The sequence below is a fragment of the Argopecten irradians genome, chromosome 1 (genome assembly GCF_041381155.1).
Source record: "Argopecten irradians isolate NY chromosome 1, Ai_NY, whole genome shotgun sequence".
Lineage (NCBI taxonomy): Eukaryota > Metazoa > Mollusca > Bivalvia > Pectinida > Pectinidae > Argopecten > Argopecten irradians.
The window spans coordinates 69,489,034-69,510,170 of record NC_091134.1 but is presented as its reverse complement, the minus strand read 5'-3'; the positions used below and the strand labels follow the sequence as shown (position 1 = coordinate 69,510,170).

At 36.9% G+C, this 21,137-nt stretch overlaps 1 protein-coding gene across 1 annotated transcript in view; it reads right to left on the bottom strand.

Moving 5' to 3' along the window:
* Positions 1-21,137, bottom strand: part of LOC138308476 (RNA-binding protein 28-like) — a 48,087-nt gene that overhangs the window by 16,730 nt on the left and 10,220 nt on the right. The window contains exons 6-16 of the mRNA XM_069249464.1: positions 14,085-14,185; positions 13,085-13,160; positions 12,560-12,652; positions 12,029-12,292; positions 11,687-11,797; positions 11,393-11,450; positions 8,432-8,541; positions 8,086-8,159; positions 1,985-2,120; positions 1,523-1,587; positions 1,160-1,315 (exon numbers count right to left, since the gene is read on the bottom strand). Coding sequence (XP_069105565.1) covers positions 1,160-1,315; positions 1,523-1,587; positions 1,985-2,120; positions 8,086-8,159; positions 8,432-8,541; positions 11,393-11,450; positions 11,687-11,797; positions 12,029-12,292; positions 12,560-12,652; positions 13,085-13,160; positions 14,085-14,185 — 1,244 coding nt within the window. The remainder of the gene's footprint in view (positions 1-1,159; positions 1,316-1,522; positions 1,588-1,984; positions 2,121-8,085; positions 8,160-8,431; positions 8,542-11,392; positions 11,451-11,686; positions 11,798-12,028; positions 12,293-12,559; positions 12,653-13,084; positions 13,161-14,084; positions 14,186-21,137) is intronic.

The window sequence follows — 21,137 nt, the reverse complement described above, 5'->3', positions numbered from 1 at the left end:
ACTACAGTATTAATGGTTACTACAGTATTAATGGTTACTACAGTATTAATAGTTACTACAGTATTAATGGTTACTACAGTATTAATAGTTACTACAGTATTAATAGTTACTACAGTTAATACACAGTATTAATAGTTACTACAGTATTAATGGTTACTACAGTATTAATGGTTACTACAGTATTAATAGTTACTACAGTATTAATGGTTACTACAGTTTAATGGTAACTACAGTATTAATGGTTACTACAGTATTAATAGTTACTACAGTATTAATGGTTACTACAGTATTAATGTTACTACAGTATTAATGGTTACTACAGTATTAATGGTTACTACAGTATTAACTACAGTATTAATGTTACTACAGTATTAACTACAGTATTAATGGTTACTACAGTATTAACTACAGTATTAATGGTTACTACAGTATTAATGGTTACTACAGTATTAACTACTACAGTATTAATGGTTACTACAGTATTAATAGGTTACTACAGTATTAAGTATTACTTAATGGTTACTACAGTATTAATGGTTACTACAGTATTAATGGTTACTACAGTATTAATAGTTACTACAGTATTAATGGTTACTACAGTATTAATAGTTACTACAGTATTAATGGTACTACAGTATTAATGGTTACACAGTATTAATAGTTACTACAGTATTAATAGTTACTACAGTATTAATGGTTACTACAGTATTAATGGTTACAACAGCATTAATAGTTACTACAATATTAATAGTTACTACATTATTAATAGTTACTACATTATTAATGGTTACTACAGCGTTAATAGTTACTACAGTATTAATAGTTACTACAGTATTAATAGTTACTACAGTATTAATGGTTACTACAGTATTAATGGTTACTACAGTATTAATAGTTACTACAGTATTAATGGTTACTACAGTATACATTATAATAGTTACTACAATATTAATGGTCACTACAGTATTAATGGTTACTACAGCGTTAATAGTTACTACAGTATTAATAGTTACTACAGTATTAATAGTTACTACAGTATTAATGGTTACTACAGTATTAATGGTCACATAAGTTCTTGCTGGTAATGGTGTTAACTTCACACTCAATGGTTTTAAAAAAGGAATCACTTGCTCTGGAAGCTTTGGAAACATCGACCTACCTCATTGATGACGGCCTTTTTGTCCCCAGCCACTTTAAGGAAGAGCTGTTTTAGTTCCTTATCTGTGAACTGTAGGGGTAGGTTCCGGACACACAACCGAGTGGCAGAGATAAATATATTGGGATTTTTTAACTTTTCCCTTTTCATATTTTCCACCTGAAAGTAGTAATATAATTTGATCAATTGCATAACCTTTAGCTGATTATAATCATAATCATAATTATAATCATAACCTTTAGCTAATCATGATAAGCATACAAATGACTTATCTATAATTAAAGTTTTGTATGGTTGTAGCCTAAATAGAGTAGACACAGAAAAACAAACAACATTGTCACTATGAATATGTAATGATGATGTTACCTTCATACGTTTCTGTAAATCTTCCTTAGACAATCCTTCAGCTGCCTGTGTGCCCGGACGAATCACTACAAAAGGTCAAGGAAAAGAAAACGTCTCTAAAGATACATGTCATTTATATATCTGATTGATGTATGAATTGGTCAGGGAAATCCTATGTACTCTGAACAACAACACAACATATGACAAACAGCAAGTTTACAGAGACAATGTTGCCTTTCATTTACTGTATTTTCCAGAGTATAAGTTGCGATTTTTTTCCCTGAAAATTGGGAGTGTGACCTATACACCAGTGTGACTTAAACATGGACAATAACCAAAATCAGACTATTATACTATTTCAGACACATATCAATAGGATTTATTCCATGTTCTACAATCTGTTCAACATCTGATAATTGGTGTCATGTGGTATTTATTTAGGAAAATTAAGATTTTTTTATCATTAATACATAAACCACTTACTTCCTTCTCTGGCTAAATGTAAGTTACGTTTGTCCTCCTGTTTTTTCTTCTCCACCTCTTTGAAGTCCTTTGCCTTGTCACGACTAACAGCTAACGCGATACACAGCTTCCTACCGTCAACTGTGATACCGCCATCCTACAATCCAAATACTACAGTCATCACTGACTAACAGCTAACACTATACACAGCTTCCTACCGTCAACTGTGATACCGCCATCCTACAATCCAAATACTACAGTCAACACTGACTAACAGCTAACGCTATACACAGCTTCCTACCATCAACTGTGATACCGCCATCCTACAATCCTAATACTACAGTCAACACTGACTAACAGCTAATGCTATACACAGCTTCCTACCGTCAACTGTGATACCGCCATCCTACAATCCAAATACTATAGTCAACACTGACTAACAGATAACGCTATACACAGCTTCCTACCATCAACTGTGATACCGCAATCCTACAATCCAAATACGACAGTCAACACTGACTAACAGCTAACACTATACACTAACAGATAACGCTATACACAGCTTCCTACCATCAACTGTGATACCGCAATCCTACAATCCAAATACGACAGTCAACACTGACTAACAGCTAACACTATACACAGCTTCCTACCATCAACTGTGATACCGCCATCCTACAATCCAAATACTACAGTCAACACTGACTAACAGCTAACGCTATACACAGCTTCCTACCATCAACTGTGATACCGCCATCCTACAATCCAAATACTACAGTCAACACTGACTAACAGCTAACGCTATACACAGCTTCCTACCTCAACTGTGATACCGCCATCCTACAATCCAAATACTACAGTCACACTGTAACAGCTAACGCTATACACAGCTTCACCGTCAACTGTGATACCGCCATCCTACAATCCAAATACTACAGTCAACACTGACTAACAGCTAACGCTATACACAGCTTCCTACCGTCAACTGTGATACCGCCATCCTACAATCCAAATACTACAGTCAACACTGACTAACAGCTAACGCTATACACAGCTTCCTACCGTCAACTGTGATACCGCCATCCTACAATCCAAATACTACAGTCAACACTGACTAACAGCTAACGCTATACACAGCTTCCTACCCGTCAACTGTGATACCGCCATCCTACAATCCAAATACTACAGTCAACACTGACTAACAGCTAACGCTATACACAGCTTCCTACCGTCAACTGTGATACCGCCATCCTACAATCCAAATACTACAGTCAACACTGACTAACAGCTAACGCTATACACAGCTTCCTACCGTCAACTGTGATACCGCCATCCTACAATCCAAATACTATAGTCAACACTGACTAACAGCTAACGCTATACACAGCTTCCTACCGTCAACTGTGATACAGCCATCCTACAATCCAAATACTACAGTCAACACTGACTAAAAGCTAACGCTATACACAGCTTCCTACCGTCAACTGTGATACCGCCATCCTACAATCCAAATACTACAGTCAACACTGACTAAAGCGAACGCTATACACAGCTTCCTACTGTCAACTGTGTGCCATACCGCCATCCTACAATCCAAATACTACAGTCAACACTGACTAACAGCTAACGCTATACACAGCTTCCTACCGTCAACTGTGATTACCGCCATCCTACAATCCAAATACTACAGTCAACACTGACTAACAGCTAACGCTATACACAGCTTCCTACCGTCAACTGTGATACCGCCATCCTACAATCCAAATACTACAGTCAACACTGACTAACAGCTAACTCTATACACAGCTTCCTACCATCAACTGTGATACCGCCATCCTACAATCCAAATACTATAGTCAACACTGACTAACAGCTAACGCTATACACAGCTTCCTTCCGTCAACTGTGATACCGCCATCCTACAATCCAAATACTACAGTCATCACTGACTAACAGCTAACGCTATACACAGCTTCCTACCGTCAACTGTGATACCGCCATCCTACAATCCAAATACTATAGTCAACACTGACTAACAGCTAACGCTATACACAGCTTCCTACCGTCAACTGTGATACCGCCATCCTACAATCCAAATACAGTGGACCCTCGATAATCCGAACACCTTCGTTCCCAGCCTAAACCGTCCGGATTACGAGTTTTCCGGACTGCTGAATTCCGTGTTCTTAGTCAATTAAATTGACATGTACGAGTTACTCCCCTTGACCTTGTAATCGATGATAGGCTTTTATGTAATATACGTGTATCATAATTAATTGTTCGTTTGTTATGATTTATAGGTATTTCTATATCATTACGTTAAAAATATTGAATAAACGTATTTCTTCTTCAAAATACGAAACCTAAAGCCATTGTTAATTGTGTACTATGTATGCATATAGCTACGTATCCCACTCTTGATATTTCGTACGGCAAATTGCCTAACCAAGGATCAATATCATCTACATTCTTGGCATAAAAAACTATGATAACAAATAGTTGTGAACATTTTATGAACTCATATAATTGTAATTTTGTAAAATGTGTGTTTTTAATGACCATTTCTACAAGTCTTTGCTTTCTGACTTACAGACATTTGTAACAACCACGCGCCCTTTCACGTCTAACTTCGTGCACAATGTCACACACGTGTAAATGTCATGTACCGTAGCCTTTATATCTTATACCATAGGCGATGAATTCGAATAGATTCACATACAATTAAAATTCTTATTAAATTTGTGAGTATTATCTCACTTTATTGTATCCGATACTCATAGCGATATATTCTGCATGCGAAACAAGTAAGGTATCTACAGCATACGTACCCGTACCCAAGCTCAAACTGCATGTTTAAAAGCGTGTGGGTAAACATATAATGCGTATCTCAATAACAACACTGAAGTTTGATCTCCTATAGAAAACCAATGAACCGTTACATGACTGCATGTACCCGTGTGAAAGGTGTTCAGGTAAATGCCCGTGGCTATGATCTGGCAGCCGTCGTTATGACAACACACTCAGTGTCAAGTGATTGTGTGTATTGTACACATGACTGTAGCTGGCCTTGGATTTTCTCGGCACATGGCGACAACAAATTGTCCGGATTATTGCGGGAATTTATTAACGAAAATGACATTCTGTTCCCAAAATGGAGTTCCGGATTCGGAATACGAATTTCCGGACTAGTGAGTATAAATAACGTTACGGAAATCCGTTCCCTGACATTTCCGTTCGGATTGTGAGTTTTCCGGACTACCGGCGTCCGGATTATTGCGGGTCCACTGTACTACAGTCATCACTGACTAACAGCTAACGCTATACACAGCTTCCTACCGTCAACTGTGATACCGCCATCCTACAATCCAAATACGACAGTCAACACTGACTAACAGCTAACGCTATACACAGCTTCCTACCGTCAACTGTGATACCGCCATCCTACAATCCAAATACTACAGTCAACACTGACTAACAGCTAACGCTATACACAGCTTCCTACCGTCAACTGTGATACCGCCATCCTACAATCCAAATACTACAGTCAACACTGACTAACAGCTAACGCTATACACAGCTTCCTACCATCAACTGTGATACCGCCATCCTACAATCCAAATACTATAGTCAACACTGACTAACAGCTAACGCTATACACAGCTTCCTACCATCAACTGTGATACCGCCATCCTACAATCCAAATACGACAGTCAACACTGACTAACAGCTAACGCTATACACAGCTTCCTACCATCAACTGTGATACCGCCATCTTACAATCCAAATACTACAGTCAACACTGACTAACAGCTAATGCTATACACAGCTTCCTACTGTCAACTGTGATACCGCCATCCTACAATCCAAATACTACAGTCAACACTGACTAACAGCTAATGCTATACACAGCTTCCTACCATCAACTGTGATACCGCCATCCTACAATCCAAATACGACAGTCAACACTGACTAACAGCTAACGCTATACACAGCTTCCTACTGTCAACTGTGATACCGCCATCCTACAATCCAAATACTATAGTCAACACTGACTAACAGCTAACGCTATACACAGCTTCCTACCGTCAACTGTGATACCGCCATCCTACAATCCAAATACTATAGTCAACACTGACTAACAGCTAACGCTATACACAGCTTTCTACCGTCAACTGTGATACCGCCATCCTACAATCCAAATACGACAGTCAACACTGACTAAAAGCTAACGCTATACACAGCTTCCTACCATCAACTGTGATACCGCCATCTTACAATCCAAATACTACAGTCAACACTGACTAACAGCTAACGCTATACACAGCTTCCTACCATCAACTGTGATACCGCCATCCTACAATCCAAATACTACAGTCAACACTGACTAAAAGCTAACGCTATACACAGCTTCCTACCGTCAACTGTGATACCGCCATCCTACAATCCAAATACTACAGTCAACACTGACTAACAGCTAACACTATACACAGCTTCCTACCGTCAACTGTGATACCGCCATCCTACAATCCAAATACGACAGTCAACACTGACTAAAAGCTAACGCTATACACAGCTTCCTACCATCAACTGTGATACCGCCATCCTACAATCCAAATACTACAGTCAACACTGACTAAAAGCTAACGCTATACACAGCTTCCTACCATCAACTGTGATACCGCCATCCTACAATCCAAATACTACAGTCAACACTGACTAACAGCTAACACTATACACAGCTTCCTACCATCAACTGTGATACCGCCATCCTACAATCCAAATACTATAGTCAACACTGACTAACAGCTAACGCTATACACAGCTTCCTACCGTCAACTGTGATACCGCCATCCTACAATCCAAATACTACAGTCAACACTGACTAACAGCTAACACTATACACAGCTTCCTACCGTCAACTGTGATACCGCCATCCTACAATCCAAATACTACAGTCAACACTGACTAAAAGCTAACGCTATACACAGCTTCTTACCGTCAACTGTGTTACCGCCATCCTATAATCCAAATACTATAGTCAACACTGACTAACAGCTAACGCTATACACAGCTTCCTACCGTCAACTGTGATACAGCCATCCTACAATCCAAATACGACAGTCAACACTGACTTAAAGCTAACGCTATACACAGCTTCCTACCGTCAACTGTGATACCGCCATCCTACAATCCAAATACGACAGTCAACACTGACTAACAGATAACGCTATACACAGCTTCCTACCGTCAACTGTGATACAGCCATCCTACAATCCAAATACGACAGTCAACACTGACTAACAGCTAACGCTATACACAGCTTCCTACCATCAACTGTGATACCGCCATCCTACAATCCAAATACTACAGTCAACACTGACTAAAAGCTAACGCTATACACTCCTACAATCCAAATACTATAGTCAACACTGACTAACAGCTAACGCTATACACAGCTTCCTACCATCAACTGTGATACTGCCATCTTACAATCCAAATACTACAGTCAACACTGACTAACAGCTAATGCTATACACAGCTTCCTACCGTCAACTGTGATACCGCCATCCTACAATCCAAAAACTATATTCAACACTGACTAACAGCTAACGCTATACACAGCTTCCTACCATCAACTGTGATACCGCCATCCTACAATCCAAATACGACAGTCAACACTGACTAACAGCTAACGCTATACACAGCTTCTTACCGTCAACTGTGATACCGCCATCCTACAATCCAAATACGACAGTCAACACTGACTAACAGCTAACACTATACACAGCTTCCTACCGTCAACTGTGATACCGCCATGGCGCCATCCTACAATCCAAATACTATAGTCAACACTGACTAACAGCTAACGCTATACACAGCTTCCTACCATCAACTGTGATACCGCCATCCTACAATCCAAATACTATAGTCAACACTGACTCCAACAATTCTACAAATTGTACAGTCAACACTGACTCCAGCAGAGTATGTTAAAGAATTCCAAGGGTTCTTTCGGACCAAATTAGTCAAAACCGACTGAGAATTGATTTATAAATATTGACAGACAATACCATCCTCTGAATGTGTAATATGTTCTGGCCCTTTTGTTACTGAAATCTTACCCTGGATTCGTCATTAGCATGCTCCAAACACTTGTTGGCTGCTTCAACTGTCGCAAATTGCACAAATGCCATGCCTGTTTTATGTTAAAACAAATAGAAAGATAGCATAATATTACAGTATATGAAAAAGCATTCACCAAATTGTTTCTTTGTTGAGAGAAAAATGTGTTCCAAAAACTCTCAAAATCATGAAGTTTATTTATTGAAATAACATATTGATAAGTTGATGGCTTCTATCAATTTTATAACTAAAATTTTAATTGGTCTCATTTCCTTTTTTGTGATGTTAATTAAAATCTTAATTGGTCTCATTTCCTTTTTGTGATGTTCTCAGTGCTTGTGGTACCTTTAGAATGTTCAGTTTGAGAGTCCATTACTAATCGACAGTAATTGATATCCCCAAATTTCTCAAGCTCCTCTTCCAACGTTTCCTCAAATGTTTGAAATGCTACATTTCTGTGAAAGAAAATGAAGATAAGGTAAGAGTGGTTGTTTAGGTAAATGGCATTGTAGTTATAAAACTGAGCCATTAAAGGCAATGACTGATTATGGGTGATGAGCTGCTTTACATGTAACTTACTTTTGATCACTTTTAATGAATTACATAAGTTGGATGAAAAGCTCTTAAAAGAGGAAGAAAATGTTTTTACGAACTTTAAAATATTAATTATTATTTTAGAGTGTAAAAGGCATAAGCTAACATTTGTGGGACATTTGTAGAAACAACCGTTACCTAACAAGATTCAGTGAACAGATGTTTCGTTGTCCCACACTAACCAGGAAGATTGTATAACTATGGATCACTCACCTGATAAATAAGGTCTGTCCAGGAACATTGTATATCTATGAATCACTCACCTGATAAATAAGGTCTGTCCAGGAACATTGTATATATATGGATCACTCACCTGATAAATAAGGTCTGTCCAGGAACATTGTATATCTATGAATCACTCACCTGATAAATAAGGTCTGTCCAGGAACATTGTATATCTATGAATCACTCACCTGATAAATAAGGTCCGTCCAGGAACATTGTATATCTATGGATCACTCACCTGATAAATAAGGTCCGTCCAGGAACATTGTATAACTATGGATCACTCACCTGATAAATAAGGTCTGTCCAGGAACATTGTATATTTATGGATCACTCACCTGATAAATAAGGTCCGCCCAGGAACATTGTATAACTATGGATCACTCACCTGATGAATAAGGTCTGCCCAGGAACATTGTACAACTATTGATCACTCACCTGATAAATAAGGTCCGTCCAGGAACATTGTATATCTATGGATCAATCACTTGATAAATAAGGTCCGCCCATGAACATTGTATAACTATGGATCACTCACCTGATAAATAAGGTCCGTCCAGAAACATTGTATAACTATGGATCACTCACCTGATAAATAAGGTCCGTCCTGGAACATTGTATGACTATGGATCACTCACCTGATAAATAAGGTCCGTCCTGGAACATTGTATATCTATGGATCACTCACCTGATAAATAAGGTCCGTCCTGGAACATTGTATAACTATGGATCACTCACCTGATAAATAAGGTCCGTCCAGGAACATTGTATATCTATGGATCACTCACCTAATAAATAAGGTCCGTCCTGGAACACTGTATAACTATGGATCACTCACCTGTTAAATAAGGTCCGTCTAGGAACATTGTATAACTATGGATCACTCACCTGATAAATAAGGTCCGTCCTGGAACATTGTATATCTATGAATCACTCACCTGATAAATAAGGTCTGTCCAGGAACATTGTATATCTATGGATCACTCACCTGATAAATAAGGTCTGTCCAGGAACATTGTATAACTATGGATCACTCACCTGATAAATAAGGTCCGTCCAGGAACATTGTATATTTATGGATCACTCACCTGATAAATAAGGTTCGCCCAGGAACATTGTATAACTATGGATCACTCACCTGATGAATAAGGTCCGCCCAGGAACATTGTACAACTATTGATCACTCACCTGATAAATAAGGTCCGTCCAGGAACATTGTATAACTATGGATCAATCACTTGATAAATAAGGTCCGCCCATGAACATTGTATAGCTATGGATCACTCACCTGATAAATAAGGTCCGTCCAGAAACATTGTATAACTATGGATCACTCACCTGATAAATAAGGTCCGTCCTGGAACATTGTATGACTATGGATCACTCACCTGATAAATAAGGTCCGTCCTGGAACATTGTATATATATGGATCACTCACCTGATAAATAAGGTCCGTCCTGGAACATTGTATAACTATGGATCACTCACCTGATAAATAAGGTCCGTCCAGGAACATTGTATATCTATGGATCACTCACCTGATAAATAAGGTCCGTCCTGGAACATTGTATATCTATGGATCACTCACCTGATAAATAAGGTCCGTCCTGGAACATTGTATAACTTTGGATCACTCACCTGATAAATAAGGTCTGTCCAGGAACATTGTATATCTATCGATCACTCACCTGATAAATAAGGTCCGTCCAGAAACATTGTATGACTATGGATCACTCACCTGATAAATAAGGTCCGTCCAGGAACATTGTATGACTATGGATCACTCACCTGATAAATAAGGTCCGTCCTGGAACATTGTATATCTATGGATCACTCACCTGATAAATAAGGTCCGTCCAGGAACATTGTATATCTATGGATCATTCACCTGATAAATAAGGTCTCTCCAGGAACATTGTATAACTATGGATCACTCACCTGATAAAAAAGTCTGTCCAGGAACATTGTATAACTATGGATCACTCACCTGTTAAATAAGGTCCGTCCAGGAACATTGTATGACTATGGATCACTCACCTGATAAATAAGGTCCGTCCTGGAACACTGTATAACTATGGATCACTCACCTGTTAAATAAGGTCCGTCTAGGAACATTGTATAACTATGGATCACTCACCTGATAAATAAGGTCCGTCCTGGAACATTGTATAACTATGGATCACTCACCTGATAAATAAGGTCCGTCTAGGAACATTGTATAACTATGGATCACTCACCTGTTAAATAAGGTCTGTCCAGAAACATTGTATAACTATGGATCACTCACCTGATAAATAATGTCCGTCCAGGAACATTGTATAACTATGGATCACTCACCTGATAAATAAGGTCCGTCTAGGAACATTGTATAACTATGGATCACTCACCTGATAAATAAGGTCCATCCTGGAACATTGTATGACTATGGATCACTCACCTGATAAATAAGGCCTGTCCAGGAACGTTGTAGAACTATGGATCACTCACCTGATAAATAAGGTCCGTCCTTCATCTACATCACTCTTACGTTTCATCATCTGATTTTCTTAAAAAAATAAAACAGGTATCATTATTAATTTTCTAAATTTTGACTGAGAGTCAATGACACCATCAATGATAGAAGAATATTTTCTTTAGTCAGAATCATGAGAATTAGTCATCGCCTGTATCAGCAAATCAAATCATATGTTAAAAATACTGAGGACATTCCACAATAAAGAAAACTAAAGTTTTAATTCTTGTCCTTAAATCCATACTCTTAATGATGAATTTAATACTCACTGTTTTTCGTTCTTTTGTTTGAATATTCCTCTACATCATCCTCATCAGTTTTATCTTCTTCATCTGTTTCATCAAACCCTTCATCATTAGATTCATCTTCCTCTTCTGAATCTACATAAGATTTCACAAACATTGTTTTTATAAGCTCAGAGTCTGTTTAACTATCCTATTGGCCATGGTAAAACCTCACACTACACATTGGACATCCTGACACAGTTATCAGACTAAATTAATGGGGTCAGTCAAGTAAAGGCTCTTTTAACACTCTAGGGTAAGACATAAATCTCAACATGAGCTGTAAGATTCTAAAGTTGTCAAACACAAGGCTTAATTATAATTTACCTGATTTGTCACCGCCAGTCTGATAGTCATCTACCTCGTCATTCTCGTCGTTTTCTGTACTAAATGACCCCTCATCTGAAGTATCCTCCTCCTCCTCTTCACTAACAGGTTCCGTCTTTATCTCTTTCTTTATCTGAGGCTTGGTGTTTTCCCTTCTCTGTGGCCCCGAGGACTTGTCCACTTCACTGCTTGGCTCCTCTTTTCTTTTCTGAGCTGCGATGAATTTGTCCTTAGGTAGAGTCCAGTCAACAGCCACCGGGCGGCCTATCATAAAGACCAACAAAATATGTATAGCTTTGTCTTTTATCGTACAAATCATAATTTAATGGCAAGAATTAAGGGTTCCATACTTCATCATTGTGATAATAAGAAATCTTGACCACAAACATTTCAGTTTGTCAAAAATGTGTTTTAATATTCTGTATATAAAATGTAACAGAATACTGTACTCAAAGTAGGGTTCACTATTGAAGTCCCTAGAAAAGGTTCATACTCAGATTAAGGTTCTTACTTAAATGTTTCATGACTTACCCAGAATAGGTTTCATATTCATTCCTTTTATTGCTTGGTCTGCCTCCTCCTGATTCTCAAACTGTACAAATCCAAAACCAAGTTTCTTGCCATCTACAACAACAGTTTTGTAAATCCTCGTCACAAACAGTGGACAAAGCTACATATCTACACATAAAGTTGTAGTTCAACTAACAAAGAAAAGCAATGTGTTATTCTTAAGCTAACTTATGGCCTGCCATTGACTGACCTATACTAGTCCTATAAAAGGTGATGGTTTCCTTTTCTCTTTTTGCTCATAGGACACAAGACATGTTTATTTCAGAGAAGTGCAGACCACTTAAAAGTTTCTTTGTTCAACTTCATACATTTTAGACAAAGTGTATTGTAATAGAGCACGTCATATTATTGTTACAAATAACATACACAAGATGTGTGATTAGCTTATTGAAGGCAGGTCCAAAAGATATCACCAACCATCCAATTTAAAACCTATTCCACCTGCAGAATACTATTGGCCTTTGAATTGTTTTACTGTTACTTTACCTGGCTTTACAGGAATCTTGACCTCTGTTATATCTCCAAACTTTTCAAAATACTCATGAAGTTTACCCTCTGTACACTGAAATGACATTATACAATAACAAGAGAGTTAATGTGAAACTTATCTGGTGATATCTATAAATATGTATGGTTATACACGTACCTGTAATTATGCATGGTAATACATGTACCTGTAATTATGTATGGTTATACATGTACCTATATTATGTATAGTTATACATGTACCTGTAATTATGTATGGTTATACACATACCTGTAATTATGTATGGTTATACATGTACCTGTAATTATGTATGGTTATACATGTACCTGTAAATATGTATGGTTATACCTGTAATTATGTATGGTTATACATGTACCTGTAATTATGTATGGTTATACATGTACCTGTAATTATGTATAATTATACCTGTAATTATGTATGGTTATAAATGTACCTGTAATTATGTATGGTTATAAATGTACCTGTAATTATATATGGCCAAACATGCACCTGTAATTATGTATGATAATACCTGTAATTATGTATGGTTATACATGTACCTGTAATTATGTATGGTTATACACGTACCTGTAATTATGTATGATTATATATGTACCTGTAATTATGTATGGTTATACATGTACCTGTAATTATGTATGGTAATACATGTACCTGTAAATATGTATGGTTATACTTGTACCTGTAATTATGTATGATAATTCATGTACCTGTAAGTATGTATGGTTATACACATACCTGTAATTATGTATGGTTATACACGTACCTGTAATTATGTATGGTTATGCATGTACCTGTAATTATGTATGGTAATACCTGTACCTGTAAATATGTATGGTAATACCTGTATTCATTTCATGGTTTGAGAATAGGCTAAAGTAAAGTTAACATGCAACAAGAATAGATAAGGATTTCTGAACTTGTGATCCAATAACCCTGAAACTTGACTACATTGTGTTATCCTCTTGTGTAGGTACTTACATTAAACGACAGATTCCTGACGATAAGTCTGCACTGTTTTAGTGCTCGCTGGGAAACAACATTGAAGGAATCCTTCTGACATCTGACAGACAGTGTGTAACCTGTAAATATTGTAAACACACTCCAATGACAAAAAGTGCAAAATATAAACAAAAAATGGATCTTTTCTCTACTTTTTAAACTTTTTCAAACATACTACATATAAAATTTGAGACAGATCGCTTCTGTACCTTTTGAGAAATAGCTGTAACAAACTTCAACTATCAAAATCCAAGATGACTCCTTGGCGGCCATCTTGTTAATCAATCGGTCCCAAATCACAATATGCACAACTAGGGCCCTAGGGGAACCTGCATATGAAATTTGAGAAAGATCCATTCAATACTTTCTGAGAAATAGTGATAACAAACTTTGAATATAACAAGAGGCCCATGGGCCTTAACGGTCACCTGAGTTAGAATATATAATGAAACAACTAATGAAACAAATTAAAGACATATAAACACTATATGCTGGGCCTTGAAGTTGGTCAGTGATTTATAAATTTGATCTTTTTAGACTATGAAGAGTATTTGCTTCCATCAAACCTGTGAACTTAGAGGTATTTTTGAAATTTTAATCAATTTGACCCTGTTTGGTCCTGCCCCTCTGGTCCCCCAGGGGGTCATCGAGGACGGATATGGATGTTAAAATGCTATATCTTCGGCTAATAATTCTAATCAAGTTTGACTAATTTCCTACGAAAATTGGGCAAATAATGTTCACAAATATGTTTTTCCTATACAGTCGAGACTGTCTTATGTGACTTTCCAAGGGACCATCACAAAAAAGTCACATAAGACAGGGAGTCACTTAAGACAGTCCAAGTTCATCCGCAACATCACTGTACAAAAATCTATCTTTAATTGTCTGTTAATTTATTCTTCATTATAAATATATCAATTACCTGAATTTTTAAAAGATAAATAAAAAATAATAATGAAAAAAATAAAAAAAATTAAAATTAATTTTTTTTTTTTTTTTTAAATTAAGAATCATTTAGATCTAGTTATAAATTACAAGCAGACATACATTGATGCTTGGTTTTAAACTTTGTTCAAGAAAAAAAATCTATCAGGAGGGGGTGCAATTTTTGGTTAAAAATCTCATTTTTTTGCAATTATAAAAATATTTGTGTGTCATGGTTTTTCAGGCTTGAAAAAAAATACAGAAATCACACTTGTCAGAAAACAATTGCAGATGTTGTGTAAATTAAAAAAAAACCCCATTACTACTGTACAGTAGAGGTACCATTTTAAAACCTGGGCTTTATTTTGCTGAATTTTACAAATCTACTGTACATTGCTACCAAATGGCGGCCATTACAGAAGCCCAAGTCGTGTGCATTTGTTTTTACAAGACCTTTTGGTGTTATGAAGAAAATATAGGGTTTCTGACTATGGGATGGCAGTTATAATGCCTGTTTACTCATATCAAAGAACGAAATTATGTTTGGTGCAGGGTTGGGGTCAATTACATTGCAATGTAATTAATTACAATTACAATTACTTGGTCAAAACTCAATTACAATTACAATTACAATTACTCAGTTTTGTAAATGTAATTAATTACAATTACAATTACATTCAAAAAGTAATTAATTACAATTACACATTACATTTTCTTAAGATGTTTATTTTTACAAATATATACACAATTGTATAGTATATAAGTCACTATCAGTAAGTTCTGATAGAACATATGCTTCACAAGTTACAATTGAGTATTGGTAGGGTGTACGTGTATTAGTTTTACATGTGCATTTTTATTAGACCTAGGTCAAATAAAAATGTACATTTAAAACTTTTCAGACTCTGATGATGATAAAATGCAATTTAAAAATATGATGGTACCAGGTATTCATATTTATAAATTGCATTTTATCATCATCAGAGTCTGAAAATTATCATCAGACATATATGCATTCTGTTTCTGTCTGGTCGGAATACTTTGCCAGCAACACTAAATAATCTCTCTACTGGAGCTGGTAAAATACACAAATGTGGAAATCTGCAAGAATTATCTTTCCGGAACTTAAATGGGTCCCAACATCTCTCTGTGCAATATTCACCAATGTACCCGTAGGTGTCTACTTCATTGGATTTAAGAGTTGTGTCTCTTTCGTGAGGGTGTAGTGGAATGAACTGAAAAAGTTTTCTTGGCAGGGGCGGTTGAAGACTAATCTGAGCTATCATCTATATTTTTGCCTTCATTAGATATGCTAATTAGGTGATCAACATGTATATATAGGTGTTATATAAGCAAGACCTTTGTGATTTGTAATCACAGGCTATGTGTTCACAACTCACACCTGTATATATTGCCTCAGGAGAAAACTACAGGTAAAAAGAGGTACAAGTGTAGGGTATACTATGGTCACTGCCTCACATATGTAACCTGTTTAAATTTCTATATAGCCAAATAAATGTCTTACATTCATTAATTTTAGTATTAGACATTAGTAAATATATATATGTAATTGAAAAGTAATTGAAATGTAATTGTTAATTACACATTTTTAGAATGTAATTAATTACAATTACAATTACATGTAATTGAAATATTTCTTAATTACAAATTACTTTCAATTACTTTAAAAAATGTAATTAATTGCAATTAATTACAATTACATTTTTAATTACCCCAACCCTGGTTTGGTCGTAAATGCAATGTACAAAATAAGAAGAGAGACGCCCACGCCAAGCCATATGATGATACGGTAGGCAAAATAAAACATGCCGATTTATTTAATGTGTTTCGTTATTTTAAAATTGTCAATGTTTACCATTGTTTAGTATTGAGAGATATCTGAATGACATCTAACCTTTTTAATAGTTTATAAGGCAAAATTTTGTGGAAAAAAACGATCTTTCATGATCCGTCAAAACTGGTTACACAGTAATGTACTCTTATCGTAGTCAACAGTCGATGTTTAGTTCGATGTTCACACCTCTTTATCTATCATAATTATGGCCTCAGGCGAATGAAAAGTCGCTCAAGACAGACTTTTTATGATGTTTGGGTTGTAAAAACATGGTCGCTTGTCACGTAAGACAGTGAGTCGCTGAAAACAGACCCATTATATAGCAAAATACGTTGGGGGGTCTCAAGTAAGGTCACATAAGACAGGGAGTCGCTACATACAGGGGGTCGCTCAGACAGTCTCGACTGTATAAACTAAAGTAAACTTGATCCCTCCCCAGGGGGTAACGTGAGACCCCAAGATCATATAATTCACAGAAGACCTTTCCATCTATAATTATTTGATTCTACTATATCCAGAATTTTAGAAGATTTTTGAAGTTTTAGCCTATTTGACCCTTTTTTAGCCCCCCCCCCCCCCCCCTGCCCCCAGGGGGTCGGCCAGTACCGATGTGGATATGATATTAAAATGCTATCTCAGGCTAATAATTCTAACCAAGTTTGACTCATTGCCTATGAAAATTGAGCAAAAAATGCTCATTAATGTGTTTATCCTATGTAAACTATAGTAAACTTGACCCCCTCCCCAAGGGGAAACAGGAGACCCCAGGGTCATATAATTTACAATTTTTATAAACAAACTTTAAGACCTTTTCCTATCTATAAAGTTTATTTGATTATACCATTTCCAGAATTTTAAAAGAATATTTTTGAAGTTTTAGCCTATTTGACCTTTTTTGGCCCCGCCCCTCTGCCCCCAGGGGTTCGGCCTGGACCAATATGGATATGATATTAAAATGCTATCTCAGGCTAATAATTCTAACCAAGTTTGACTCGTTTCCAATGAAAATTGAGCAAAAAATGCTCATAAATGTGTTTTCCCTATATAAACTATAGTAAACTTGACCCCCTCCCCAGGGGGAAACGTGAGACCCCAGGGTCATATAATTCACAATTTTTGTAAAGGACCTTAAGACCTTTCTATTTATGAAAAGTATTTGATTCTACCATATCCAGAATTTCAGAAGAAGATTTTTGAAGTTTTAGCCTATTTGACCCCTTTTGACCCTGCCTCTAACAGTGGCGTAGCGCCCGTGCATGCTTGCATGCTCAAGCATGCAAAAAATAATCTGACTTACATTTTTGTACAGTCAGAAAAAACACAACATTTGAATACACGTAACGCTGCTGAATATAAATTACGTATAAATACATATGATATGTCCAACTGTATGCCTAATATAACTTTGTGCACATTTGACAGACTTGAAGATTGGCCATTCTGGAAATTTGTTAGAATAGTCTATATATTTCCGGTTACCACGTGCATTTAGTTGTTAAATTTGATTGTTTGAATCTTGTCGAAGACAATATTAGACTTCTTCACCAAATTCCCTCAAGCAAATGTGGTTTTGAATAGGGAAACACTTACGAATACCAAAATAAACAACAGCGCATGAAAAGTGAGAATTATTCTAAAAACATATAACTATATTTAAATGATAGCAAATCAACTGAAATAGCAATTGCAATATATTCTTGGTCAAAGTGAATTTTTCAATTTTAGTTCACTTCCCGCCCCGTTAAAACGCGTGTTAATCCATGATTTTCGGTGTCTACTTACGAAATAGTTGACTTTTATTTTTGTAGAATATGAACAGATTGTTGATTAAGAAAATAATTTTTGTTATTGTAATTGTTAGAAATAGAACAGAATATGTAGAAAAATAGGTCATAAATACTATGTTTAATTTTTTTATTGAGGAGGTCGAGGACTGGTCCCTTCTTACGCAATTACGTAAACTTAATATCAATTTTGTTTAAAATATTCGCCATACGTTTTTCATCAGTTAAAATAACACAAAATTCTCCCATTGCTTACTATTTTAATTTTTACAGACAAAAATCTGTTGTTTTTTTGTTCGAGCACTTGTCAGGGGAGTCTAATATAGTATTATTATATGTATATAAAAAAATCACCACAGTTCTAATTTTGTGTATAGTTTTGCATGGTTATCAACTAAATATCGTGACCTCCATTTAACCATTGGTATATACGTTAAAAGTTACCATAGAAGTAAAATGGTTACTACATTGTAACATTTTCCTGTCAGCTTCTGGGGGGCTTCGCCCCCCATACCCCCTACCGGGCCTTCGCCCCTGGACCCTGAGCACCCCCAGGCATGCAGACCTATCCAGACCTAGCTACGCCACTGTCTAAGGCCCCTGGGGGTCAGTTATAGAAAATTTGTTAATAGGATTAAATGGCCATCTCATACTGATAATTCTGACAACATTTGACTCATTTCCTATTACAAATGACCAAATAATGTGCAAAAATGTGTTTTCTCAATATAAAGTATAGTAAACTTAACCCCCTCCCCAGGAGGAAACTAGAGACCCCAGGGTCATATAATTCACAATTTTTGTAAAGGACCTTAAGACCTTTCTATCTATGAAGAGTATTTGATTCTACCACATCTGTGAGTAGAGAAGAAGATTTTTGAAATTTTACTGAATTTTACCCCTTTTGGCCCCTGCCACAGCCCCCTGGGGGGTGGGGACCATATAATTCACAATTTTGATAGGCCTTATGCCTTAGAAGGTTTGCGCAAAATTTCATTGAAATTGCTTCAGCAGTTTTGGAGAAGAAGTCGAAAATGTAAATTGTTTACAGACATACGACGGACGACGACGGACAAAAGGCGATTAGAATAGGTCACTTGAGACTTCGTCTCAGGTGACCTAAAAATCCAAGATGGCTACCTGGCAGCAATTTTGTTGACCGATCGGTCCCAAATCACAATATGCACAACAAGGGCCCTAAGGGAACCTACATATGGATTATGAGACAGATCCCTTCAGTATTTTCTGAGAAATAGCGATAAAATCAAACTTTGATAACAAACTTTGAATCCAAGATGGCTGCCTGGTGGCCATCTTGTTAATCGATCTGCCCCAAAATGCAATATGCACAACTAGGTCCCTAGGGGAACCTCCATATGAAATTTGAGACAGATCCCTTCAGTAGTCCAAAAATCCAATATGCACAACAAGGGCCCTAGGGGAACCTACATATTAAATTTGAGAAAGATCCCTTCAGCACTTTTTGAGAAATGGGGATATCAAACCTTAACTATCAAAATCCAAGATGGCTGCCTGGCGGCCATCTTGTTTTTCCTATCAGCCGCAAAATCTGTATGGCACACCTAGGGACCAAGGGTAACCTCCATGTGAAGTTTGAACAAAATCCCTTCAGTAGTTATCAAGAAATAACGATAGCAAACTTCAACTGCCAAAATCAAAGATGGCTGCTTGGCGGCCATCTTGTTTTTCCGATCAGCCTCAAAATCTGTATGGCACAACTAGGGACCAAGGGTAACCTCCATGTGAAGTTTGAACAAAATCCCTTCAGTAGTTCTCAAGAAATATCGATAAAAAACTTCAACTACCAAAATCAAAGATGGCTGCCTGGCGGCCATCTTGTTATTCCGATCAGCCTCAAAATCTGTATGGCAAAACTAGGGACCAAGGGTACCCTCCTTGTGAAGTTTGAACAAAATCCCTTCAGTAGTTCTCAAGAAATATCGATAACAAACTTCAATTGCCAAAATCAAAGATGGCTGCCTGGCGGCCATCTTGTTTTCCCGATCAGCCGCAAAATCTGTATGGCACACCTAGGGACCAAGGGTAACCTCCATGTGAAGTTTGAACAAAATCCCTTCAGTAGTTATCAAGAAATAACGATAGCAAACTTCAACTGCCAAAATCAAAGATGGCTGCTTGGCGGCCATCTTGTTTTTCCGATCAGCCTCAAAATCTGTATGGCACAACTAGGGACCAAGGGTAACCTCCATGTGAAGTTTGAACAAAATCCCTTCAGTAGTTCTCAAGAAATATCGATAAAAAACTTCAACTGCCAAAATCAAAGAAGGCTGCTTGGCGGCCATCTTGTTTTTCCGATCAGCCTCAAAATCTGTATGGCACAACTAGGGACCAAGGGTAACCTCCGTGTGAAGTTTGAACAAAATCCCTTCAGTAGTTCTCAAGAAATATCGATAAAAAACTTCAACTACCAAAATCAAAGATGGC